General features: G+C 48.4%; 1 protein-coding gene across 2 annotated transcripts in view; it reads left to right on the top strand.

The window, feature by feature from the left end:
- Positions 1-27,578, top strand: part of LOC144792107 (myoferlin-like) — a 3,514,236-nt gene that overhangs the window by 3,366,766 nt on the left and 119,892 nt on the right. For both annotated transcript variants that reach the window (XM_078666976.1, XM_078666975.1), the window contains one exon: positions 15,950-16,059. In XM_078666976.1, the coding sequence (XP_078523102.1) occupies positions 15,950-16,059 (110 nt within the window). The remainder of the gene's footprint in view (positions 1-15,949; positions 16,060-27,578) is intronic.

Genomic DNA, 27,578 nt, shown 5'->3' with positions numbered 1-27,578 from the left:
TTCCTGATTCTCTTCAGTTTATAAAATAATTAAACAAGACATAAAACATGCTTCTAAACCCTGCATCTTTAGACCAAAGACCAAAAACTGAAAAAAGCAAAAGGAAGAACAAACAATATTTTAGTGGCATCCCTAAACACCAAAACTCAAGCAGAATAATGTTAGCCCAGTCTTTCTTACTGCTGACTTGTATAACAAAGTTACATTGTATTGGCCACTTCAGGAAGAAAAAAATTGACTCTTTGGCATTTAGTTTGTGGTTCTGCAGGTGTTTTTTCAGTGTTTAAATGTTTTCACTGGCGAGGGCTATTTCTCTTTCAGTGAGGTTTTATCAGTTATTATAGGCTTAAACCTAAAGCCCCACAGCCTAATTATAAATAACCAACCGGACATTTTAACCAGATATTTATATTTATATATCCACTCATTCTTCAATGCAAATTGCTATATATATAATACATATTTAAATAACAAAGCAAACCACATTCACTGGATGATGTCATCAGGGATGTCATCAGTGATGTCATTTGAGATGTCATCAGTGATGTCACTGACCATGTCATGAATGATGTAATGTGTGACATCATCAGCAGTGGATTACGGGCGCGAGATATAGTTAGTACAACTAACTATATTGGAGGAATTTCAATGGTTTTTGTACAAGTGAAATGTCCAGCTAACTATAACATCCTGAAAAACCTATGGTTTTTTCAGTGGATTGCTAAGGTCTTTTAAATGCTAATTCCTAACTATATCAGGCCTGAAACCTATGGTTTTTTCAGTGAAATTCGAAGGTTTTGTTAATGACAATTTTTAAATGTATTAATTGGTATTTTTTATACTGATTTACTAAATTTTTAAAACTATTTATTTTAGTTATTTTATTTTTTAAATTACATTATAATTACATTATACATTACATTGCAAAATATACTTTCTCAGAATGAATTACTTTAGTTTAAATACTTTGCAAATAGGCAATAGACTTTTAAGTACAGTTGTTACAGTTGTTGCAATGGGCAACACAATTTCAAACACAATGCAACATTGACCTCAATGTGAATTTCTAGTTAAATGCAATTAGTTACTTTTTGGATTACTTTTCTAACCACATGAATGGATCCTAGATTCAGTCCTTGGACTTCTCCTGTAAACGGTTGAGTAAAAGTGTTTTAGTTACAGTAGTGATGTTTAAGGAATATTATTGTATTTTAAAAGTTGACACTTAGAAATGTTTTCACATAGAATCACCAATGTTATCCTATAGCAGGAAATTCCTTTAGCAGGTAATCATCACTTTTTCTTACTCAGTGGTGGATCCTGGCTCCAGCACTCGTGCATCTCCTGTAAACAGTTGAAAGAATGCGTTTAAGTCATACAGACGATTTTTTAGGAATATTTTTAGTTTGTGAAAATAGACACATAATCTTTTCTGGTGAAAACCAGACAATGGATTCCTATGGAAGGAAATACAAGTTACTGGTAAGTATGGTTAGAATTACTTTTCAGAGTTTGTGCTTGGTTAAAAGATGTAGCACTGTGTTCTCGCCTGATAACAGGTGAGTAAATCGGAATTTGTTGTTCGGGTGATTTTAGGTGAATACTTTAAAGTTCCAAAACTCCACACTTAAAAGAATTTCCAAGTGAAACCAGTCAATGTTAACCTATGGAAGGAAATTCAATTTACTGTTAAGTATGGTTAGAATTACTTTTCATGATTAGTACTGGGCTCAAAGATGCAGCACTGAGGTCTCTCCTGATAACTGGTGAGTACATCGGAATTCGTAGTTCTGCTGATTTTATAGAAATATTTTAAAGTTCCAAAACTCCACACTTAGAAGAATTTCCAAGTGAAACCAGTCAATGTTACCCTATGGAAGGAAATTCACTTACCAAGTAAGTAGTGTTATCAACACCTTTTCTTACTCAGTGGTGGATCCTGGATCCAGCACTGCTACATCTCCTATAAACAGTTGAAAGAATGCGTTTAAGTCATACAGGCAATTTTTTAGAAATATTTTTAGTTTGTGAAAATAGACACTTAGAAACTTTTCTGGTGAAAACCAGACAATGGATTCCTATGGAAGGAAATACAAGTTACTGGTAAGTACGCTTAAAATTACTTTTCAGGTTCAGTGCTGGGCTAAAAGATGCAGCACTGGGCTCTCTCCTGATAACAGGTGAGTAAATCGGAATTCGTAGTTCGGCTGATTTTAGAGGAATATATGTACGTTTCAAAAATAGACAGAAACTTTTCTGGTTAAAACCACACAATAGATTTCTATGGAAAGAAATACAAGTTACTGGTAAGTACGCTTATATTTACTTTTCAGGGTCCGTACTGGGCTCAAAGATGCAGCACTGAGGTCTCTCGTGATAACAGGTGAGTAAATTGGAATTCGTAGTTCGGCTGATTTTAGAGGAATATTTTCCTCAATGGTGAAGGAAGGGGGCTGGGCCTGAGGTGACATGTGTGCAAACATGCCCTGTGGCGCGTTTTAAGTTGGGGAATTAATTCCTCTTCAATCCTGAGGTCCCCTGTGGGCCAACTAGCCTGCCAGGTACCTGCATTGCCCCCTTTTTACAACACTCTGCAATGCAGCTCTGTGGCGCTTACTGGTGGTACCTGGTGGGCTAGTTGGCCCCTAGGGGACCTCTGAATTGAAGAGGAATTAATCCCCCTACTTAAAACGCGCCACAGGGCATGTTTGCATACATATCACCTCAAGCCCCGCCCCCTACCTTCACCACTGTGTAAACGCGCCCCGTAACGCTTTCTAAGTTGGGGGATTAAGTACCCCAACTTAGAGAGGTGTAATGAGGCCACACCCCTTTTTACACCTCTCTGCAATGCAGCCCCCTTGCGCATACTGGAGGTTTCTGGTGGGCTAGTTGGCCCCCAGGGACCCCCAGTATTCAAGGGGAATTAGTTCCCCCTCTGCAAACGCGCCAGGGGGCGCGTTTGCAGAGTGGTGCAATCCGTCACCTCAAACCCCGCCCCCTATCTTCACCACTGTGCAAACGCGCTCTGTCACGCGTTCTAAATTGGGGAATTAAGTCCCCTTGAATACTGGGGGTATTCCAACCTATACCAAATTGGGGAAGGTGTTGAATACTAAAATAATGACATTTACTATTCCCACAATAATCTGTACCGATTTGAAGAAGGTGTTGGACACTAAAGAGGTGAAAAATAATATTCCCACTCCAATCTAAACTAATTTGGGGACGTGTTGGAGACTAAAGGGGTTGCATTTACTGTTTCCCCTCCTATCTAAACCAAATTGGGGAAGGCGTTGGACACTAAAAAGGTGTCATTTACTATTCCCACTCCAAACGATACTAATTTAGGGAAGATGTTAGACACTAAAAGTGTAACATTGAACTATTGCCACCCCAACCTATACTAATTTGTTGGAACCTAAAAGGGTGACATTTACTATTCCCATTCCAATATAAACCACTTATGGGGAGGTATTGGGCAGCAAAAGAATGATATTTACTGTTCCCACTACAATGTAACCAAATTTGGGGAAGGTATTCAACACTAAAAGATTGGGATTTACAATTCCTACTCCAATTTGACCATATTGCGTAAAGGTGTTGGACTCTAAAGAGGTTACATTTACTATTCCCACTCCAATCTAACCATGCTGGGGGAAGTTGTTGGACACTAAGGGGATGGCATTTACTATTCCCACTCTACTCTAACCATATTGGGAGAAGGTTTTGGACACTAAAGGGTGACATTTACTATTACCACTCCAATTTAAGGCTACATAAAAAAGGTATTGGACACTAAAGAGGTGACATTTACTGCTTCCACTGGAATCTAAAACATTTTAATCAAGGTAATTCAAATTAAACATGTTATGTACACAATCATTACTCCATACTCTCACACAGTTATTTAATTATAAAACAAACCAAAATATAATCTCACACTACCAAAAACTGCAAATCTATATATTTTTATGTTTAAGCATTAGCATATAAAAAATAATTGTACCTCTAACAATAATTAATGTAATGTTTGAAAAATGTACTGCCACTCCTAAAGTTATAACCATAAAATAAAAAGATACATTATATTCCAAAATGAACAATCATAACATACAAAATATAAAACCAATTTTTATTTTTTTAATTAAAAAATATTTTGTTAATATAAAATTATAATTTTAAAACAAAATAATTAAAATATTTACAATTATTTTTCACAAAAATGATAAAATGTGAAGCTTTTATGTAAAAAGTCTAATTATTTTCCTTTACTAAATTACATAAAGTGAAAGAGACACGTTAGTGATAGATTCCTTACCTTAGAATATCCCCAGGCGTCAGAGTGGATCCGGAAAGTTTTGCTAGCAGTACCCCTGCGCGTCAGTAGGTGGCGTCGTGCAGCTTTGCGTCCGTCGGTGGCGTCGTATGGGCCGAGATGATGTCCCGGAGACTACTTTGGTGCCACGCATGCGTGTCGACGTCAGTCCTTTCTTTTTCCGTGCCATGTAAGTGCAGAACCGGTTAGAGCACGTACCTCAGTCATTTTTTTACTATCTTTTTGAGACTTTTGTCTCGTGTTGGTTTTCTCTGGTGCTAGTAGGGATGCCTGGTTTTAAGTCCTGCAGGACCTGCCGGACGAAATATGCCAGTGGCGGACCCTCACAACGTCTGCCTCTACTGCCTGGAGCACGACCATGACTCCCGGTCCTGTTTGGACTGTAGGGCTATGGCCCCGAAGGCCTTGAGGGAGCGGCGCCAGAAGTTGCTTGAAGTTTGGCACTCGTCCCCACGCCGTTCGAGGTCCAGAGGTCGTTCCAAATTACCGCTCGCGGTACTTTTCGTCACCGTCCTTGGGATCCAAGTCTTCACCCTCAGATTCGGGTAAGAGACGACTCAAAAAGAAGTCGAAGAAGCGTTTTCGCTCTCCGACGTCCCCCCGTCGGTCCTCGGATGCAGACGAGGGGGACAGGGGCTCTGCCCCTGTGGCTCCTTCGGAGCCTGGGAGTCCCGCGGCCTACCCGCCTTACCCGGGTCCATCGGCGACTTCAGCACAAATGCAAAAATTCCTTGCTGCCATGGACCACCTGTTTAGGCCTTGGGCTCCCGTCGATGCTCCTTCGGGCCCCGCGGTCCAGTGTCAGGATCCTGCCGGTCCGATAACTCCTCCAGCGGAACTAGTCCCGGTGCCACCAGTGGCCCCGGCGCAGCAAGATCCTGTGCTGCTGGCTCCAGCCACGGCGCCAAAAGGTCCCATGCTACCCGCTCCAGCCCTGGCACCGCCGGCAGAGCCTCAATGAATACCGCTGGTACCCGGAGGGTTCTGTCCCCACGTGGGATCCGAACTGGGACACGGTGCCGGCTCGGCTCGGCCGGTGCCATTTCCGGTGCCGTTTCTGCCCTCCCGATCCCTGCCCCGCTGCCAAGGCCTTTGCTGACTTCACCGGTGGCGGAGGATGATTGGGAGGGGTTGGAGGACCCTCTTGCTCATCAGTGTGATTCTGAGCAGGACTGGGTGGACGATTTGGAGGAGGCCGGCGGCCTTGACGTCTCCTCTGATCTGGGGTTTGCCTCTCCCCCGCCCACTATGGAGGAAGGCGCCTCGTATACGGTGGTGCTCCATCGGGCAGTGGAGGTCCTTAACCTTGATCTCCCCACGGTGACCCTTATGGCTAATCACCTCACTGAGGTGCTCCAGTCGGTGTCCACTTCATCGGAGCCACTGCTGCCCTTTAACAATGCCCTCACTGAAGTCTTGTTGGGCACTTGGTCGCGGCCAGCCACAAGGGCTCCTGTAGATAAAAATGTTGCCAGGGTTCATCGCCCGGCGCTAGGTGACCCTGCCTTTCTGACTACTCATCCCACACCGGAGAGTTTAGTCATTCAAGCCTCGATGTCCAAGAGTGCTTTTAGCATGGCTCCACCAGATAAGGACTCTAAGAAGTTGGAACAGTTTAGTAAGCGGTTGTTCTCGTTGGCCAGCTTAGGGTGGCGGTCGGTGAACACTGCGTGCCTTTTGGGCCGCTATTCCCATGCGGTGTGGGATACCGTTGCTGAGGTGTTGCCTCGGTGCCCGGAAGAGGTGCAGACTGTGCTGTCCCAGGCTGTGGCTATGGGTAAGCCATTCGTTGTGGCTTGGTCTCCCTCAGTAGGGCGATTTCCAGGACCGTGGCACTATGTCACCACGTCTGGTTGCGATCCACCGGGTTCTCCCTGGATGTCCAGGGCTCTCTCATGGACATGCCCTTTGATGGCACTCGCCTGTTTGGTGATAAGGCCGAAACTTCACTGGAGCGTTTTAAGGACTCTCGGGCTACGGCCAAGTCCTTGGGCCTTTCCACCACTTGCCCAGCCACGTCTTCTTATCATTCCTTTCATGGCCATGGCAGAGGTGCCCCTGCCCGTTCGTTCAGCCAAAATCCTGCACAGAACCAAGCTCAGCGTGCCATTGGGCGTGGAGGCTGCAAGGGTGGCTCCGGGGCCAGCGTGAGGCTCAGTCCACCTACGCCCCTGCGACGTCAACCTCAAAACCTTCCTAGTCTGAGCTTCAGGTCGCATCCCACACCGGTGGATGACAGGATTCGCCATCACCTTCTCCATTGGCGCTCTGTCACTTCAGACAAGTGGGTGCTGCAACTCGTCAGGAGCGGTTACTCCCTCTGCTTCGAGTCTACCCCCGACCATGCCACCTCGATTCCATCGCATGTAGGGGGATCACTTTGTGCTTCTCCAGCAGAAAGTTATGGCCCTCTTGGCCATGGGGGCCATCAAGCGCGTTCCTGGGCCGGAAGTAGGATGTGGTTGTTATTCCCACTACTTTCTGGTTCCCAAGAAGGACAAAGGGGGCTTGCCCCCCATCTTGGACCTCAGGGATGTCAATTGCTTCCTCCGGAAGGAGAAGTTCAAGATGTTGACTCTGGCTCAGGTCTTGGTTGCCCTCGACCCTGGAGACTGGATGGTATCGTTGGACTTGCAGGACGCATATTTTCACATACCCAACCTGCCGGCCCACCGGTGTTATCTGTGGTTCACAGTAGGCCAGGAGCATTTTCAGTTTGCCGTGCTCCCCTTCGGCCTAACCAGTGCCCCTCGGGTGTTCACAAAAGGGATGGCGGTGGTCGCAGCCTACCTGTGCAGGTCAGGGGTGTCAGTCTTACCCTACCTCGACGACTGGTTGTTGAAGGCGACCTCACCCCAGGCAGTCGTCACCCACCTTAAGACTATTGCCGACCTCCTGTACTTGCTGGGGTTCTCCATCAATGAGCCGAAGTCACACCTGAGTCCCTCTCAGAAGCTCATTGAAGCGGTTCTGGGTTTGACGCAGTTTCGAGTTTATCCCCCCGAGCAGCGAGTACGGGATATTCAGGCTAAGATTCTGACCTTTCAGCCTCTATCCCGGGATTCAGTCAGGATGACCCTCTGGCTCCTGGGCCTGATGGCCTCCTGCATCCTGCTAGTGCAACATGCCAGATGGCATATGCGGTCTCTGCAGTGGGACCTGAAGTTCCAGTGGGCACAGCATCAGGGCAACCTGTCCGATCATGTCCAGATCTCGGATGGCACTGCACGACACTTGCAGTGGTGGCTCACGAATTGCGATTGGGTCAATGGCAGATCCCTCTCTCTTCCCCAACAAGAGCACAAAGTTGTGTCGGATGCGTCACTCCTGGGATGGGGAGCCCACTTGGGAGAGGCAGAGAGCAGAGGCCTCTGGCCTCCGGCGGAGTCCCGGCTCCATATCAACCTTTTGGAGCTTCGGGCGATCCGACTTGCACTGAAAGCATTCCTTCCCTCTGTCCGGGGAAGTGAAGTGCAGGTGTTCACGGACAACACCACTGCCCTGTGGTACTGCAACAAACAGGGTGGGGTGGGGTGGGGTTGTGGACCCTATGTCAGGAGGCTCTGAGCCTCTGGACATGGCTGGAACATCAAGGCATTACCTTGCTGGTTAAACACCTGGCAGGTTCTCTGAATGCCCGGGCGGACAAACTTAGACGCCGGTTCATGATGGATCACAAATGGCGTCTGAACTCGGATGTGACGCAATGTCTCTTTCAGCAGTGGCGAGAGCCTTGGTTGATCTATTGGCAACCGAAGAGAACGCACAATGTCATCAATTCTGCGTGTTTGAATTTCCAAGGCGGCACTCGCTCGGCGACGCTTTTCGTCGCGAGTGGAGTTGCGGTCTATTGTACACCTTTCCACCTATACCACTTCTGCCCAGAGTGCTGAAGAAGATTCAGCGGGACCAGGCCCAAGTCATTCATGTGGCTCCAGATTGGGCACGAAGATACTGGTATCCCGAGCTACTCAGCAGGGCGATCGATCCTCCGATCCGATTGCCTCTTCAGGAGGATCTTCTGTCGCAGCAGCAGGGGACGGTCCTCCACCCGAACTTGTCCAGCCTCCACCTCCATGTGTGGAGATTGAGCGGCGACAGTTGACAGCTTTCGATCTTCCTCCTGAAGTCTGTGATGTCATTCTGGCAGCCAGGCGTCCCTTTACAAAAATGGTATACGCCTGCAGGTGGAACAAGTTTGTGGCATGGTGCACAGCAAATTCTGTGGATCCCCTTTCTGCCCCTCTTTCTGAAGTCCTTCTGGTCCTTATTTCCTTGGTCCAGCAGGACTCTGCTCTGGGCACTATCAAATGTTATCTTTCAGCCATTTCCGCCTTTCTACGGCTTCCTGAACAGCCTTCTCTTTTAAGTCCCCGGTTGTTAACCGTTTTCTGAAAGGCATTACGCATACGTTCCCTCCCGTGCTATTCATCATGCCTCCATGGGACTTAAACCTTGTCTTGACGTTTCTTATGTGCACTCCCTTTGAGCCTCTTCATAACTGTCCTTTGTGTCTTCTCACTCTCAAGAAGGCTTTCCTGTAGCTATCACCTCTGCCAGAAGAGTGAGTGATCTCCAGGCTCTTTCTTCTAAACCTCCTTTCCTTTCTGTTCATCCGGACTAGGTGGTTCTGAGGACCCGTCCTTCTTTCTTGCAAAAGGTTGTTACGCCTTTCTACATCGGCAGACCATCACTTTGCTCACCTTCTTTCCGCCTCCGCATCCTTCCAAAGAGGAAGAGAGGCTCCACCGTCTGGACCCAAAATGTGCACTCTCGTTCTGTCTGACACGCACACAACAGTTCCGGGTGAATGACCAGCTCTTTGCTGGCTACTTGGGTGCCATAAAAGGTTGAGCCGTGCACAAATGGACCATCTCTCGGTGGTTTGTACTCTGCATCAAGGCCTGTTCCTCGTTGGCTAAGAAGGAGCCTCCTATGGGGCTGTGTGCCCATTCCACCAGGGCAACAGCAGCCACTACTGCCTTGGGACGCGTCGTTCCCTTGCAGGACATTTGTCAGGCTGCTACATGGGCCTCGCTGCACACGTTTACCAAGCATTACTGCCTTGACAGTCGAGTCCGGAGAGACGGCTTCTTTGGCCGTTCTGTTCTCCGTGACTTTCTGGTGTAATCTTATTTGCAGACCCACCACCGGGGTTGGTATTGCTGGGGTATCTATTCTAAGGTAAGGAATCTATCACTAGCGTGTCTCTTTCAGATGCACAAGTTACTACTTGTGTAAAGAGACATTAGTTAGTGATAGATTGCTTATCACTCCACCCATCCTCCCCGTTCTGCGAACTGATTACTAGGGTTAAGGACATCCCTTTCAGGGCCCTAGTTTCATGGCACCAGTAGTCGGTTTTTTGCATGGCTCTGCATTCCTGGCGCGAAAAGTCATGCTTAGAACTGACGTCAGCGCGCATGGGTGGCGCCTAAGTAGTCTCTGTGACTTCATCTCGGCGCATACGACGCCAGTGACGGACGCAGATCCGCACAACGCCACCTACTGGCGCGCAGGGGTACTGTAAGCAAAACTTTCCGGATTCAGTCTGACGCCTGGAGATATTCTCAGGTAAAGAATCTATCACTAACTAATGTCTCTTACAGATATATTGTTACACAGGTAGTAACTTGTGTTTTTATATATCTGTATTTGTTTACAATTTGATTATTTAAATACTTTTAGCATTTAATTTTTTTAAATGTAATACCATTATTATATTTTTTGATTTACTTTTAAATTAAAATGTATTAAAAAAAAATAATTTTCAAAATTGTAAAATATTAAAATTGTAATTTGCATAGCATTAAAATAATTAACATAAAATGTACTTTAAAATATACCCTTTTTTAAATTCTCCTAAAAACCCAATATCCTGCCACTACATTAAAAAAAAAAAACATTATTTATACACATTAACACAACTAAAAATACAAATTTCAACAATTTCATCCATACTAATATAATAAAGAGAGAGCCCAAACCTTTGAGGCGGGTAATCTCAGGAACCACAGCACCAATCACAACACCCAATACAGCGTTTGAAAGGGCAGTTGCAGCAGAAGGACATAGGCTATGCAGACGCCCACCATATACATTTAAAAGGTAAAAGAACCGTGCCAGCAAAGTAGTCCCTTGTGGGCGTGTCTGCATTGTGCTGTGGGCGTGTGCTGTGGGCATGACAAATGCTGGGGGCGTGTGGTACGTTCCGCCCTTCATGCCATGTCTCATATCGTGTGCTGTGGGCGTGTGCTGGGGGCATGGGCGTGTGCGAGGGCGGGATTACGGAAAAAAAAAGCGAGCGATGTGCCCAATATTTCATTGTTTTTTCTTCCCAGGTTCTGTACATTCCAGCTCCGGGTGTCCATCCTGCTCCCTTTAAATACCCTGCACCCCACCATAATCATAACCCACCCTTACTCCTTAAAATACCCCAACACCCTTAAACACTAACCCATCTTAACCCTATATATATACACCCTATACCCCAAAACCCAAACCTATCCCTAAACCCTAAAAATACCCCTGTACCCCAAAACCCAAACCTAGCCCTGAACCCTATAAATACCCCTGTACCTCAAAACCCAAACCTACCCCTGAACCCTAAAAATACCCCTGTACCCCAAAAACCAAACCTAGCCCTGAACCCTAAAAATACCCCTGTACCCCAAAACCCAAACCTACCCCTGAACCCTAAAATACCCCTGTACCCCAAAACCCAAACCTAGCCCTGAACCCTTAAAATACCCCTGTACCCCAAAACCCAAACCTACCCCTGAACCCTAAAAATATCCCTGTACCCAAAACCCAAACCTACCCCTGAACCATAAAAATAACTCTGTACCCTAAAACCCAAACCGACCCCTGAACTCTAAAATACCCCTGTACCCAAAAACCCAAACCTAGCCCTGAACCCTTAAAATACCCCTGTACCCCAAAACCCAAACCTACCCCTGAACCCTAAAAATATCCCTGTACCCAAAACCCAAACCTAGCCCTGAACCATAAAAATAACTCTGTACCCTAAAACCCAAACCGACGCCTGAACCCTAAAATACCCCTGTACCCGAAAACCCAAACCTAGCCCTGAACCCTTAAAATACCCCTGTACCCCAAAACCCAAACCTACCCCATAACCCTAAAAATACCCCTATACCCCAAAACCCAAACCTAGCCCTGAACCCTAAAAATACCCCTGTACCCCAAAACCCATACCTATCCCTAAACCCTAAAACTACCCCTGTACCCCATAACCCAAAACTATATCTGAACCCTTAAAATACCCAAACACCCCAAAACATATACCTCAGTACCCCAAAACATATACCCCTATACCCATACTTACCTTATCCAAACATAAAAAAAACATGCTTTTACCATTCATGCATTTACAACGAATTTCGTTGTAAATGTATGCGTGGTAAAAGCATATAAAATGTAATGCCATGCGTTATAATGGCATTGCGGAGTCATGGTACTTTCGTAATGAAAGTATGCGGAGTGATGGTATGCGGAAAGAAAGTTGCGGAATAATGCGTGTTTACCCTCCCCCGGTAAGTACATTGGTTGCACGGCGGCCCACATCTCCAGCAACATACTCATATTTTTTCACCACCGATTTGAAAAATTCACAGGTCTCTCTCATTGATGGCTAGCACCGACATACACTTTTAGACACACCTCCAGCCACAAGTTCTAGAATTGCGAACTTTAGAGCTGGGGAACTACGTTCGAATTTCGGCATCAGCTCAACATCCTGTGATTCCACGCAAATCGCTTTGTCTCCCCGTGCCTACCACAAATGAATGTGTTCTTCTGTAATGTAAATTGTGCTCATGCCATGTTGTCGAGTTCGCGCTATATAATATTGCAAGGAAAAATAAAGTAGGGAAACTCGAGTTCACACACTACTGAACGCGCACTCTTAAGTGCATCAGCAGTGCACTGTGAATCGGAGCGTTTCACAGGCTTGTCACAGATAAGAAATGCTATCAAAACGAAATCCTACAAAACAATATACTACTGGCCAGCAGCAATTCATACCCGGACAACGTCGGGACGAGCTGCTAGTGTATATATATTTTATTGTCAAGGAAATGTTTTGTTTCAATTGCTTTCCTACATTTGCTTCACACTGTGTGTGTTATCTTGACATTTATGTACTGTGTATACTGTGTATATATCTACTGTCATTGGTCCATCCGTGTGCCTCGAAGGCACGGAAAAAAAGGCGGAACTGATGTCATCACGCCGGCTTGGTCCTATTATGGTGTCGGTGACGTCAGTGGAGTCGCGCGCGATGCCGTGCCTCTATGATGTCGTCCACGTCGGCGCGAAGCTACAAAAAGAATTTCCGAATGTTACTGACGCAAGGGGGATATTCACAAGGCGAGGAATCCACAGGCAGATACTTTATCTACCAGAAAAAGCGTTACCGAAGGTAAGTAACTTGTTCGTTTTGGAGCTTAATGCACTGACATTGCATTAGATCCCCATATTTGTGCAGATTGCTGCCCCAAACTAAGAATTCAAAAACAACAATTGATGGACAGAATGCAGAACAATATCATACATTCACCCCAGTACAGAGATCTGGGCCCAAATCTATCGTTTTTTTGATCACCATACCATTCCAGTTTGGACCCAGCCATATGCAAATCAGTCTTGACCCTGCGCCCAATGGAAACAGTCCAGTCCGAACTGCCAGGCCAGGTCCTCCCTGGATTGCAAACAAGCATCCTAGGACCGGTTTCGGGCTATCAGCCCTCATCAGCCAGGATAGCTTGACTCCAGTGGCATGGAGAGCACAGGACCCACGTCTGGGCATACCCGTCCCACTCAGGGTGACAAATGCAAAAATAACAATTGATGACAGAATGCAGAACAACAGTCTTGCCCTTGCGCCCAAAGTTAACAGTCCAGTCCGAACTGCCAAGCCAGGTCCTCCCTGGACTGGAAACAAGCATCCTAGGGCCAGTTTCCGGCTTTCAGCCATCATCAGCCAGGATAGCTTGACTCCAGTGGCATGGAGAGTTCGGCATAATCAAGATATGCATGCAGCAGAGGCGTAATTCATAATGAAGAAGCCCAGAATTGGGACATTGTCATGGCACTGTGTGTTTTGATGTTTGAGGTTATTTTGGGAAAGGCAAGGCATGAAGTGCCTCTTACTATGTGGGTAAAGCTGAATGCCCCTTCCCATCCACAATATTGATGTTATATTGTTCATCACATAAGAGGGGCAGATAGTTAGGTCTGCAATAACGCAAACTCTGCATCACTAAAAAGGATGCTAAATAGTGCTGGGTGAACACCTTGTCAGACAAACACAACTGCACAGGTAAAAGCTATGTCACTCACTGAGCTTTCCAACATGGTAACAAAGCAGACGCCTCAACAACTCCTCACCTTAGATGTGTTCAGCATTCTTGGAGATGTTCAGGACTGTAACTCCACTACGTCTATATAACAGGTCAGTGGTATGAAAGGATGGCTAAATCATTTAGAGTGGTCACAATAAAAAAAATCATCACATAAGTGGCATTACCATCACCAATGAAGAGTGCGTTCAAGACATTTACTAAAAATATACACAACAGTTTCAAGCCAACATAGCAGCATTCTTCACACCCAAATTTAAGACATTCTGAGAAATATTGCACGATATGAGTGACAAATATGCGAATGAGGGAAGGTTCACCGTGATGAAGGGATTTTTTGATAGAGGCTGTTGAAATGTCTTCCTTTCACGCATAAACAGTTGTGGTTGGTTGTCTCAGATAATATCGATCTCTGGAAAATAAAACTGAGGTTGACAATATGTGGACAGCGGGCTCTAAACTGGTGTTGGAATCCAGTATTCATAGACAGTCTCCTATGAACATACCTGCTATAGAAGTAGTCCAATTTATGCTCTATGATCATGCACATGTGAAGGTAGGGTTGGGAAAGAGGCACTGTAGTGGGAGTCCATGGAGTTTTGATCTTCAACTTTATCAAAACAAACTGCATAAATCAGATCTGGATGATCAAATTACTGAATCCTAGATGAAGGGTGGTGGAGGTTAGCGGTGTATAGAACGAGTTGAAAGTGGTCTGATGGGTCATATGCATCGTACTCCAGTCAATACACGAGCTAAATCCCTAAACTCAGGCAAAGCTAAGAAAAAATTGGCAAATCTCATTAGTTTGCCATTAGGTCTGTTTCGATACAAGCTTTGAGAAAGATCTAGACCATAAGGGGACGGTTGAACACATTCTGGACAGAACATTTAGACTAGACTAAAGTAACGCTTCTGCAAAATGGCAAACAAAGTCGATATGCCATTTTAATTCGAGCTTGAAAACCCAAAGCATGCATGTCAGTTGTCAAAAATGAAACGGTGAAATATATTTATTCAAAGAAGGTCGAGTGAGTAGTTTGTCACGTTCAACTCCAAACTGTTTAATGTGACAGCAGCAATGCTGCAAAGCAAGTAAAATACTTCACACTGCCATCTCCTGTACAATCACATATTGGTTAACGTGAATTTGCGATCAAGGATATTATAACCGCACACTGCATTAGGATTATGTCGGTGTAACAATTTCATTTATAGGGCGTTGATCATTTGGCACATCAATTAGTGCTGGTCTTATATATATATATTTTTTTTTCAAACAAGTCAGGTCACTCAGCCGATAGAAGTGGGCAACATCTTGCTAATACCTGAGGAAATGAGCCCAGTTGACTGTACCATCTAGTTATTACACTCCTCTTTAAAGGTCCCAAACAATTATACCCAGAATTTACAGCTACCAAACTCTAACCTCCGGTGCAACTTTGAGTCCACTCTGACCCGTTTTATTTTAAATTGCCAATTTTTTTGCCAATATTCATAGGTTTCCCCATTTTATAGAATAGGTTCAGATTACGGAAATATGATTTCTACTTCTCACCCTAGATGTTGAAAAGTCTTTCGATATAATTAAAATGCATTTTTTAAAGCAGTATTGAACAAAATTAGTATTGGTGAGATGATTCAGAGATAAAGAGTAGCCTTTTATGTAGGTGTAGCTCAGAGACTTGTAGACTCAGCAGAGGGACATATCAGGAATGCCCATTGTCCCCTCTTTTTTTGACCTTTCACTGAGCCCCTGTTGCATTCAGGTGTGTATTTTACTATATAAATCCAAACGTTTTACCAAGTCAGTCACACATTATTGGTGGAAGAATTAAGCAGGGATCCTGCACTCAGGAAACCATTGTGTGTATTTATCGTTGTTATGTAGAATAGTTTGTTTTAGGGGATGCCAGATCCCCCATTACAGGCCATAGTTTTCTGACACTCACTGACTCCAAGCTGATAAAAAGGCAGGTACTGCATCACTGTCCCAAATGGATTTGGCCTTGTATGTTCTTGCTGTGGTCTGTGCATATTGAATTATTTAAAACAATTGAAATAGGATGGCACTTGAAGGCCATAAAATATGCTTGACTCCTTTTGGATCTTGTAAACAATCTATAGTGAGTGACCTCGAGAGTGAGGCGTGATTGCTGTGAGCCAGACCTGAATTGGTGATAATGACCGTTCTCTTGTGTCTCATCATACTTTTCCTTCACCACAGGGCAAAGTGGAGATGACACTTGAAATCTTGACAGAACAGGAGACGGAAGAACGGCCTGCTGGCAAAGCGAGGGATGAACCAAACATAAACCCCAAACTGGATCCACCCAAGTAAGGGATTATAGATCATATGTAGGCAACACATAACAGTAGAGGATGCATACTTGAAAATGTAAGCACATCTGAATGTGCCTGACAACTCTGTACTCATTGCACCCCCAACTGCTATGCTGTTAACGTAACACCCCCAAAAGTAAAACAACAGTATCTCTATTTGGGATGCAACTATCTTTTTGCTCTCGCACTAGACTTCTTTACCCTGCTGTGTATGGGAGGATTAAACCTGTATTGTAACATCTCCTGCTAGTCCCATGCTGATTGAGACAAACAACTCTAAATTCACCTCAATCTTGACATGCATATTACCCTACTATTCCAGTAATAGGATTCCCCACACAGCGTTGCCAATTTACTTTAGTGCTGCTCTGCAGCTGCACATAGACTTCCATTACGCACATGAACACAACGTTCTCAACGCACCTTGATCCTGACCTGCAGCAACCCATGTTATTCAAGTAGTGAGACCAAACACAGTTATGATAATGCATCTCGATCCTACCCTGTAGCTCTCATTGCCATTCTAGTACTTTGTCCCTAAGATAGCTACATTGTACTCTCTGCCTCACAAACTCACTTTAGAAAGCACCAACTCTGTTAGGAGACTCATAAGGTCTTAAATATTATGTGACATCTTCTGCTCCCTGTGATTTTATTATTTGTCGGCTGATTACCCATCCTTGACACCAATACCATAGAGATTTAGTATCATGTACATGACATTATACATTAAACAGGTTAAATGTGACGGAAACATTGCTGTATTTATAACGGTAGAGCTTTGACATATTAGTGACTGCACTCAGTGTCTTTAACTCTAAAAGGAACAAATGTGCTGTGTTGCCCTTTCTCCATTATCTCCACTAATTGAGAATTACCCTTTTCTGTCTGTCAATTACAGGAATCAACTTCTCCATTTTGCTTCCCTTTTTTCAGTGGTGCTTTAGCCTTTTCCCATTTGCCGCTTACCCGACTTGATATGGACTTTATTATATTGTTCAACTTTGGTTATTTTGGAGTGTTGTTCAAATTACATTCAAACCGTCAATACTGTTTTGTTGCTGTGCTCTGAATTGTATTTCTATTTGTGTAGTAGATGCGAAATCTAGTTTCCATATACTGGGTAACACTCATATGATGGCATAGTGTTTTATTCATCAGAGCATGCTATAACCACTTTGATCTTGTTCTTGCAAACTTAACCGAGGTGCTATCTATTCTTTCCTACCACTGCCATCTTATCCTAGTTAGACTTGAATGTGTGCTTTTTTATCTTTTATGCCCATTGTAAATTAGCGTTAAGCAGTGATTCTGATGGATACATCTGCCAGTGGATTCCTCGCCTTGTGAATATCCCCTTGCGTCAGCAACATTCGGAAATTGTTTTTGTAGCTTCGCGCCGACGTGGACGACGTCACAGAGCCACGACACCGCGCGCGACTCCGCTGACGTCACCGACTCCATAATAGGCCCACGCCGGCGTGATGACATCAGTTCCCTTTTTTCCGCGTCGTCGACGCTAATGGTTTCTAGGTAGCCTCTGTAGCTGTTGGTAACTTTGTTACTGTTTGTTTCATTTTGGTGTCCTTTTGCTTCTTTGTGTCGAAATGTCCACGAAGAAGACTGGATTCAAGCCCTGCGGAGAGTGCGGCAAGATGATGTCTATAACGGATCCGCACGAGTGCTGCGTTTGGTGTTTGAGTTCTGACCATGACATCGAGGAATGTTCATCCTGTGAGAAAATGAATCCTAAGGCTCTCCGTGAGAGGGAGGCGAAACTCCTTGTTGCAAAGTTGAAGAGCAGGAAGGACAAGAAGAGGTTGAGGTCACGGACTCGTCATTCGTGGTCGAGGTCTCGCTCGAAGTCGCGCTCGAGGACGTCTTCGGTGCATGCTTCAAAGTCATCGAAGAAGAAGCACAAGAAGAGATCTCATGAGTCTCGTCATCACTCTGGGAAGGACTCGAGCTCGAGACCGAAGTCGCAGGTGAAGTTACTTCGCAAGGATCTGGAGGCTCCGACTCCGGAAGTTCAAGTCTCCGAAGGTGAGGCTTCGCCTGTGAATTCGCCTGTTCATTCACCAAAGCCGATGTCGAATCCTTCTCCGGCTCCGACTCATTCTTCTGACCAGGAGGGTGAGGGAGATGAAGAAGATGGAGGAGAAGAGGAGGTTCCGTTGACTGCGGGTTCGTCGACCCCGGTGCATCAGCCTGAGGTGGAGGTCGAAGTCAAGAAGACTCCGCTCCCTCGAGAGCAGCCTGTGGGCTCTTATCCAGCTTTTCCTGCTCCAGGTCAGGACCCTACTCAGTTCCTGAATGCTATGTATGGAGTGTATTCAAGAGCTATGTACCCCTCTGGTGCACCGGTTGGTCCGACGGGTCCATTAGCATACAATCTGGGTATCCCCAAGACTTACGCTCCTGCGCCTTTTATGCCATTTATGCCTGCTCCGACGCCGCCTTGGCTTTACTCGGCGCCGCCGAAGCCTTCGACGCCAAGACCTTTGACGCTGACACCCTCGACGCCGATGCCGAATCCGATCCGACATCGTGTTCAGCGGTCTGGTCCTCCGGCTTCGGGCTCGACACCGGCTCCGGCTCCGACGGAGTCGTTTTCGGATCCGTCGACTTCATTCATGAAGGAGAGGTCGAGGCGTGAGTCACAAAGACTTCTGGAAGAGCAGAGGTATCGTGAAACTGAAATGGAAGAGGGTGAGCTGCAGGATTCAGAGGATCTTTTCCATGATCTGAGAGAGGCGAGTGGTCTTGAACTGTCCCCTGATTGGGATTTGGCCTCTGTTTCTGATGCCCCTTCCAAGGATGTGACACCTTATCATGGGGTCATAAGAAAGGCTGCAGACTTGTTGAATTTAATACTTCCAACTGCAGAGTATAAAGCTAATATACTGACTGAAGTCCTTCATTCGCCTACCTCTGTGGTCGAGCCTATGCTTCCTTTTAATGATGCTTTGGCGGAGCCTATATCTGAGGTTTGGAAAAGGCCGCTTACAGCCCCTGCTGTTTCGAGGGCAGTTGCAAGAAGGTACAGGGTGGCGCCTGGTGACCAGGACTTTTTATCTACACACCCCTTGCCGGAGAGCTTGGTTGTGCAGGCGGCCTGCTCAAAAAAATCTGCGGGCGCTTTTCCACAGGTTCCTGGGGATAAGGAATCGAAGAAGCAGGGCCAGGCTGCTAAAAAAGTATTTTTCTCGTCAAGCATGGCGCTCAAATCGACTAATGCAACTTGTCTAATGGGACGCTATATCCATGCGTTGATGGATTCAGTCAAACAGCTGGTTCCAAAGCTTCCTGAGGAGGATAGGAAGGATTTTCAAGAGGAAATTGTTGACACTCAGGCTACCACTAGACAGGTCATTCAGAGTGGTCTGGCAGGCAAAGCGCTCCCAAGCGCTAAGGGTAATTAACACAGCGCTCCCAGCGCTATATGGGACAATAAAGCGCTTCCAGGCGCCCTCAGGCAGATAAAGCGCTGGCAGACAAAATAAAGCGCTTCCAGGCGCTTCAGGGGAACACAAGTCCAGCAAAAGTACCTCAGAGCAGGCAGGGGGCAAGGCTGGGCCCAGAGCCAGCATACTGGGTCTCCAGGCAGGGAGACAGTCCAAGTGGCGGTCCTTTGGCCCAGCAGCAGCAGCAACAGCCCCCTCAGGATCCTGGAAAAGAACAACTTCTGTGGGGACACAGCCCCATTTTTATACACCATTTTCCTTTGTCTGAAGGTGCAGGGTGGGGGCGGAACCAGTCGCAGCTGGTTCTTGAGTACTCTGTTTACCTCAACCACCCTCTCTATTCACTGGCAGGGCTTGGGTCATTAGACACACCACAGGGGGGCGGAGCCAGCATTGTGTGGGGAAAACCCAGCCCATCCAGGACACAGGTACACTCCTCCCACACATCGCTCATGCTAATCTCACACTCACCACCGGGCAGACCCATCCAGACTTCCTGGAGCCTGGCATGCCAGCCAGCTCCAGCCAATCACGCTCCAGCACCCTCACTGCACACGTACAGCCATGTCTAGAAATGGCGCTTCCCTACTAGACACATACATGCTGCATACACCATCTCGCAGCATTCACTCTCGTCGGGCGGCCCCCTAGCAACCGGGGCCGCTCTGGGGAGAAAGGCACCACTGCCCCCGCACTCACCCGGTCTCGCTGCAGTTGGCTGGAGAGCTCCCGCTCCTCGGGACTCTCTGTTGCTGCGGCCGGACTCTTCCTGCACTGCGGGGGCCCCGCGGGCGAACCTCCGTCTTCACCGAGGCTTCCCCAGACCGGGGGAAGCAGAAGAGAGCCTCGCCGGTCCTGCCCTCATCCGGGCGTCTTGTGCCTGTCTTCCGGGTCGCGGCTGCGGGGCGGGACTTCCAGTCGGCCCGCTCTCGGATTGGCCGGCCGGCAGGAGCACTTCCGGGTTGTCGCGGGCAGCGCGGCGGCCCGTCTCCGGCACTTCTAGGCGGGGGCTGAATTTACCCTCGAGGTAAATTTACAAACAGCAGCAAATCACCGGGGCAATGCCGGGTGGGCACCGGCTTTCTTAAATAAATACTCCAATCGAGGTGGGCACTCGATCTGGCAGGCAAAGCGCTCCCAAGCGCTAAGGGTAATAAACACAGCGCTCCCAGCGCTATATGGGAAAATAAAGCGCTTCCAGGCGCCCTCAGGCAGATAAAGCGCTGGCAGACAAAATAAAGCGCTTCCAGGCGCTTCAGGGGAACACAAGTCCAGCAAAAGTACCTCAGAGCAGGCAGGGGGCAAGGCTGGGCCCAGAGCCAGCATACTGGGTCTCCAGGCAGGGAGACAGTCCAAGTGGCGGTCCTTTGGCCCAGCAGCAGCAGCAACAGCCCCCTCAGGATCCTGGAAAAGAACAACTTCTGTGGGGACACAGCCCCATTTTTATACACCATTTTCCTTTGTCTGAAGGTGCAGGGTGGGGGCGGAACCAGTCGCAGCTGGTTCTTGAGTACTCTGTTTACCTCAACCACCCTCTCTATTCACTGGCAGGGCTTGGGTCATTAGACACACCACAGGGGGGCGGAGCCAGCATTGTGTGGGGAAAACCCAGCCCATCCAGGACACAGGTACACTCCTCCCACACATCACTCATGCTAATCTCACACTCACCACCGGGCAGACCCATCCAGACTTCCTGGAGCCTGGCATGCCAGCCAGCTCCAGCCAATCACGCTCCAGCACCCTCACTGCACACGTACAGCCATGTCTAGAAATGGCGCTTCCCTACTAGACACATACATGCTGCATACACCATCTCGCAGCATTCACTCTCACGAGTTCACACATACCAGACTCAAGCCTGTACACCCCACGCATCAGGAACTACCGGGGACACATACATTCCCCATGCATTCCTATGGGCGGGCAGGCCTAGCTCAGCACATGCACTCAGAGTGCGCACGCACTTTCCACTGGGACACAGTGAAAGTGCGCAGAATCCCAAAAATCACCATTGCCAGGTCACCATTTAAAGCTAAAAGTCTAGGGGTGAACCTGCCCTAAGGGCCAAAGTCCAACACAACCCCCTTCCAGCCAAAACGCAGGGTAGAACAATCACCACCGTGATGGACTTCCCTGCTTGGGGCGATAGAAAACGGACGCGGGCCCGCAACTGCAGGGACACCCTCCTGTTCTACGCCACGGTGAACCCATGGGATTCCTTCTCAACACACTGTCTGGACCAACTGGGCTACCCCACTGGTACTCCCAAGCTGTCCGCGGCCAGAACCAGGCCCTGGGCCACCCAGGTGCCACTGGTCCATGCCTATTCGCAGAGCGGGGGTAGTAACCCCTGGCCCATAGGAGCCATTCTCCACTCTTCCTGTCTGCCAGACAGGACTAGACTGCCACTGGTTCTCCAGCCTAGGGCCTACAACCTCAGGCGGACCAGGAGTCTCAGGGAAGGCTCTCCTCCCCTTACCTCTTCTCCTAGGGTTCCTCCTCCTCCGGCGAGGGGTACACCTAGAACGCCATTCCAACCCAGGGCTTATCCACTCAGGTTGCACCGGGGTCAGAGGTGGGCTCTCCCACCCTCTGCACCCCCTTCCAGAGGTCTGCCCTCTCCCACCTGGAGAAGTTCCTCTGGAAGAAGAACCGGTCAGGACACTGGTTACAGTCATCCTACCCTTCAGGTCAGGCTGATCCTGAACCTGGCCTTCCAACCTCTGGTCTAAAACCTTTGGTGGAACAATTGCCTGGCACTCCAGGACTTCTCGGGACTTACACTCCATCCCCCTGAGGCTAACAAATGAGACATATGTTGTGTGACTGTCTGTCTGGCGCAGATCTCCCGCCCTCTGTCCACCTGACAGTGCGTGATGATCCCCCAGACCAGAAGTGGCGCCACCCGGGTCCCCCCAAGAAGATCTAGCCCAACTGGCTAGTCCCTGGTCCACTGGTGCATCCACTGGGGAACTCATCCCCCAATCACTCCTCACGCTGGACTCCTGTACCCTCCCTACCGGAGCGGTACTGCCAGCCTCTAGAACCACAGGAGCTCTGGTTACAGACGCTCCAGGTCCTCTACTCACTAGGAGATCGTCCTCAAATGGACTAACAGGACAGCCTAGGTCCCCAACCTGGTGTTCCCTACAGAAACCATCCAAGTCCTGAGGCAGGGCTTCGGGCATCTGGGGAACCTCGGTCTCCTCCTCACTCCTGCTCCACTGAGCCAGGCAGTGAGTCCCTACACCCTCCTTGCTATGCTGGGACCTAGCTGGGCTACACTGAGCCTCTTCCACCACGCTGGGCTGGAAGATACCTGAACCACTACTTTTGGAGTCACTCCCTAATGACTCTAGAGAACCTCTAGCACTTTCCAATCTGTCTGCTTCCTTTGCCAGCTCCCAAGGATCAAAGGTCTCCAACCTCAACAGGTGTTGCCGCAACTCCGGCCAACAACAACTGAGCACCTGCTCCTTGAGAATAAGATCAAACAGCTTGTCAAAATCAGGTCCCGTGGGAACCTCTAACCACTCAATCAGTGCACACTGACAGTCCCCTGCAAACTCCTCCCAAGACTGGTGAGACAGTTTCCTACTGTCCCTGAACTTCAACCTATACTCTTCCTCTGGGGAAACAGGTACCAGACTGTGGGAACTGGGGGTGGGACTTCTTGCACTGGGCTCTATATAGCTGCCACCACTGGACTCAACCCTCCCCGGGGAATCCAGAAAATTAAAACTGCGCGCAGGGGATAGTCTACCCTCCAGAGCTACTTTGCCTCTGGTGGAGGCCCTCTCAGCCTCCTCTATCCTTTCCTGCGCTAAGACCCTCTCGTTCTCTAGCTGTTGCTTTCTAACACCCAGCTGTGCCATAGCCTGGGCATGCTCCAACCTGAGCTTTTCTAAAGCCAGCTGGTGCTCCCTTTCTCTCCTCCTATCTTCCAGCTCCTCTGGGGACAGGGAAAGGGATGAGGCGCTGCCTCCTACACTGGACCCAGCAAGGGACTCCCTATCTATGGGGTCCTCACTCTCTACTGGCATCCAGGTGCTGTCATCTTCTTCCTCCTCTTCTGAATCTTCAGGGCTCCCCACAGACCCATCACCCTCATGGTGTGAGGCCCAGACCCTTTTCTCACTGCGCTCACGATCCCATTGACCCTCTTGCCATCTGACCAGGCGGTCCCTAAGTTCGTACCAGTTTGACTCACCCCTCCCTATGTTTCTCTCGTCACAGAACCTTACCAGCTCCCACGTACTGTAGGTATCTAGATCACTGAAATCAAAGACAAGCTCCATCTTGGCAGGACGTTCTAGAGACAAGATTACACAGGGAACCTAGGGGTCTGAGCTAACACAGGAGTACACAATTCACAAGGTATCAGCAAGCTCTCTATCCCAGAGAACTCCTACTCACTTGCCTAGTGCCACACACCATTCATCTACACACAACCCTCCCCTCGGACTGGTAAGGCAGTTTCTACCACCCCTGATTTCTCAACCTGACCACATGTGACACAGGTACCGACTCTGGGCGCAGGGTGGGGGACAAATGCACTGGACACAATTGCACAATGATACCTTCAGGAGAAGAAAATATGAAACTTCAAAAAACAATCCCCTAAAATGTGGTCATCTAAAATGCAGAGCTTTGTAGTGTGGCCAGTTACTACTGTGGTACAACGCAAACACAAATCCTTATCCTCACCGCTTGCCGCCAATGTTGGAAATGGGATCCCTGGCTGGCCAGGGCTTTCGCCAAAGTCAGTCAGAGACCACCACTCCCAAGTCAGGGCAAGGGAGTTACACGCCAAGATAACCCCTGCTCACCCTTTAGGTAACGTGGCGCGAGCAGCAAGGCTAAACTTGGAGGCGATGTAAGTTAAGTATTTGCGCATGCACCCCAGCAACAACACCCAAAGGCCCACCACAAAGGAAACTCCACACAAGGTTATATAAAAAATAGCCTTTGTATTACACCAAAACACATTAGATAAAACACACACTTTACAATGTGCCAGAGGCACGGGCAGAATTTACAGGGGATATGTACAAGACAGGGCCACCTGGACCACTGTCAGGAATCAGAAGTAACACTTTCAGAAATAGCACTTAGAATGTAAAACATAGAACGTAAAATCACTTTTAGCACACTACCAGTAACTACTGGTAACTAGGACCTCACTAGCATCACCTGTACTAGGGAGAAAACAACCACCTACATATCACAATACCTGTAGGGGTGTAAAAACAGAACACATGAGGCAATGCATAACATTCATTCAGAGGTGTAAGAACAATTGCACCAAACTCACACAAGTCACCACCTGTGACTGTCCCTAGGCCCTCTGGCCTTGTTGGGGCTAGGACGCCCTGTGTCCCAGTGTCCAGGGGCCTAAACGTAGCAGTTGCCCACAAAGTGCTGGGCAACTGGTGCAACAAGGTTTGAGCCTTCCAGGGCTCAACAACAACAATGGGGCCAATGTGGGAGCCTCGCTGGGCTCTCAAGAAATAAATTGGCCCCCTGAGCCTCTCAGGGCTCTTAAATGAAGATGTGCCCCTTGAGCCTCGCTGGGCTCTAAACAAACAATGGGGGCGCTCAAGAGAAATGTGGCACAAATGTTGGAGTCCCCCCTCTGGGGACTCGAAATCAATAAATGCCCCTTGAGATGTAGGAGCCTCTCAGGGCTCCTGAATAACTGTGGCGCTGTTGAGCCTCTCAGGGCTCTCAAGAAGGATGTGCCACGCCGTTGGAGTCCCCCTCCTGGGGACTCGGGAACCAAAGATGCCCCCAAGAGCCTTTCAGGCTCAAATACAGAATGCTTTACAACAAGGGGTGGTGATGGACAGAGTCTCTGAATTAAGCAGAGTACTCTCACCCAGTCAAGAGATCAGGGCTAGATCCAACACCGTTTTTTAGCTCATTGCACCATCCCAGTTTCAGAACCTGGCTGTATGCAAATTAGTCTGTCCCTGGCCCAGTGCATCATGGGAACAGGGCAGACCAGACTACAAAAGCCAATTCTTACACTGGGAAGGAAACAAGCTTCCGGGGACCGGTTTCTGCCATTTCAGGCATCTTCGGCCCGGCTTGCTTGAATCCTGATGGTGCAATGAGCAAGGGACTCACATCTGAGTATACCCTTCCACGCTTAGGGTGGACAAAATAATTTACAACAAGGGGTGGTGATGGACAGAGTCTCTGAATTAAGCAGAGTACTCTCACCCAGTCAAGAGATCAGGGCTAGATCCAACACCGTTTTTTAGCTCATTGCACCATCCCAGTTTCAGAACCTGGCTGTATGCAAATTAGTCTGTCCCTGGCCCAGTGCATCATGGGAACAGGGCAGACCAGACTACAAAAGCCAATTCTTACACTGGGAAGGAAACAAGCTTCCGGGGACCGGTTTCTGCCATTTCAGGCGTCTTCGGCCCGGCTTGCTTGAATCCTGATGGTGCAATGAGCAAGGGACTCACATCTGAGTATACCCTTCCACGCTTAGGGTGGACAAAATAATTTACAACAAGGGGTGGTGATGGACAGAGTCTCTGAATTAAGCAGAGTACTCTCACCCAGTCAAGAGATCAGGGCTAGATCCAACACCGTTTTTTAGCTCATTGCACCATCCCAGTTTCAGAACCTGGCTGTATGCAAATTAGTCTGTCCCTGGCCCAGTGCATCATGGGAACAGGGCAGACCAGACTACAAAAGCCAATTCTTACACTGGGAAGGAAACACGCTTCCGGGGACCGGTTTCTGCCATTTCAGGCGTCTTCGGCCCGGCTTGCTTGAATCCTGATGGTGCAATGAGCAAGGGACTCACATCTGAGTATACCCTTCCACGCTTAGGGTGGACAAAATAATTTACAACAAGGGGTGGTGATGGACAGAGTCTCTGAATTAAGCAGAGTACTCTCACCCAGTCAAGAGATCAGGGCTAGATCCAACACCGTTTTTTAGCTCATTGCACCATCCCAGTTTCAGAACCTGGCTGTATGCAAATTAGTCTGTCCCTGGCCCAGTGCATCATGGGAACAGGGCAGACCAGACTACAAAAGCCAATTCTTACACTGGGAAGGAAACAAGCTTCCGGGGACCGGTTTCTGCCATTTCAGGCGTCTTCGGCCCGGCTTGCTTGAATCCTGATGGTGCAATGAGCAAATACAGAATGCGGCCGTCTCTGGAGCCTCTCGTGGGCTCAGAGAACAACCTTGGGCGGGGAGCCTCGCAAGGCTCAACAAATCTGCCCCCCAGGAGCCTCGGGCTCCAAAACACGCAATGCCCCTCTCGTCAGGGCGGCCCCCTAGCAACCAGGGCCGCTCTGGGGAGAAAGGCACCACTGCCCCCGCACTCACCCGGTCTCGCTGCAGCTGGCTGGAGAGCTCCCGCTCCTCGGGACTCTCTGTTGCTGCGGCCGGACTCTTCCTGCACTGCGGGGGCCCCGCGGGCGAACCTCCGTCTTCACCGAGGCTTCCCCAGACCGGGGGAAGCAGAAGAGAGCCTCGCCGGTCCTGCCCTCGTCCGGGCGTCTTGTGCCTGTCTTCCGGGTCGCGGCTGCGGGGCGGGACTTCCGGTCGGCCCGCTCTCGGATTGGCCGGCCGGCAGGAGCACTTCCGGGTCGTCGCGGGCAGCGCGGCGGCCCGTCTCCGGCACTTCTAGGCGGGGGCTGAATTTACCGAGGGCTCCCTCGAGGTAAATTTGCAAACAGCAGCAAATCACCGGGGCAATGCTGGGTGGGCACCGGCTTTCTTAAATAAATACTCCAATCGAGGTGGGCACTCGATCTGGCAGGCAAAGCGCTCCCAAGCGCTAAGGGTAATTAACACAGCGCTCCCAGCGCTATATGGGAAAATAAAGCGCTTCCAGGCGCCCTCAGGCAGATAAAGCGCTCCCAGCGCTGGCAGACAAAATAAAGCGCTTCCAGGCGCTTCAGGGGAACACAAGTCCAGCAAAAGTACCTCAGAGCAGGCAGGGGGCAAGGCTGGGCCCAGAGCCAGCACACTGGGTCTCCAGGCAGGGAGACAGTCCAAGTGGCGGTCCTCTGGC

Source organism: Lissotriton helveticus, chromosome 11 (genome assembly GCF_964261635.1).
Source record: "Lissotriton helveticus chromosome 11, aLisHel1.1, whole genome shotgun sequence".
Classification (NCBI taxonomy): domain Eukaryota; kingdom Metazoa; phylum Chordata; class Amphibia; order Caudata; family Salamandridae; genus Lissotriton; species Lissotriton helveticus.
Note: the sequence above shows the minus strand (reverse complement) of the source record. Positions and strands in the feature narration are given on the sequence as shown.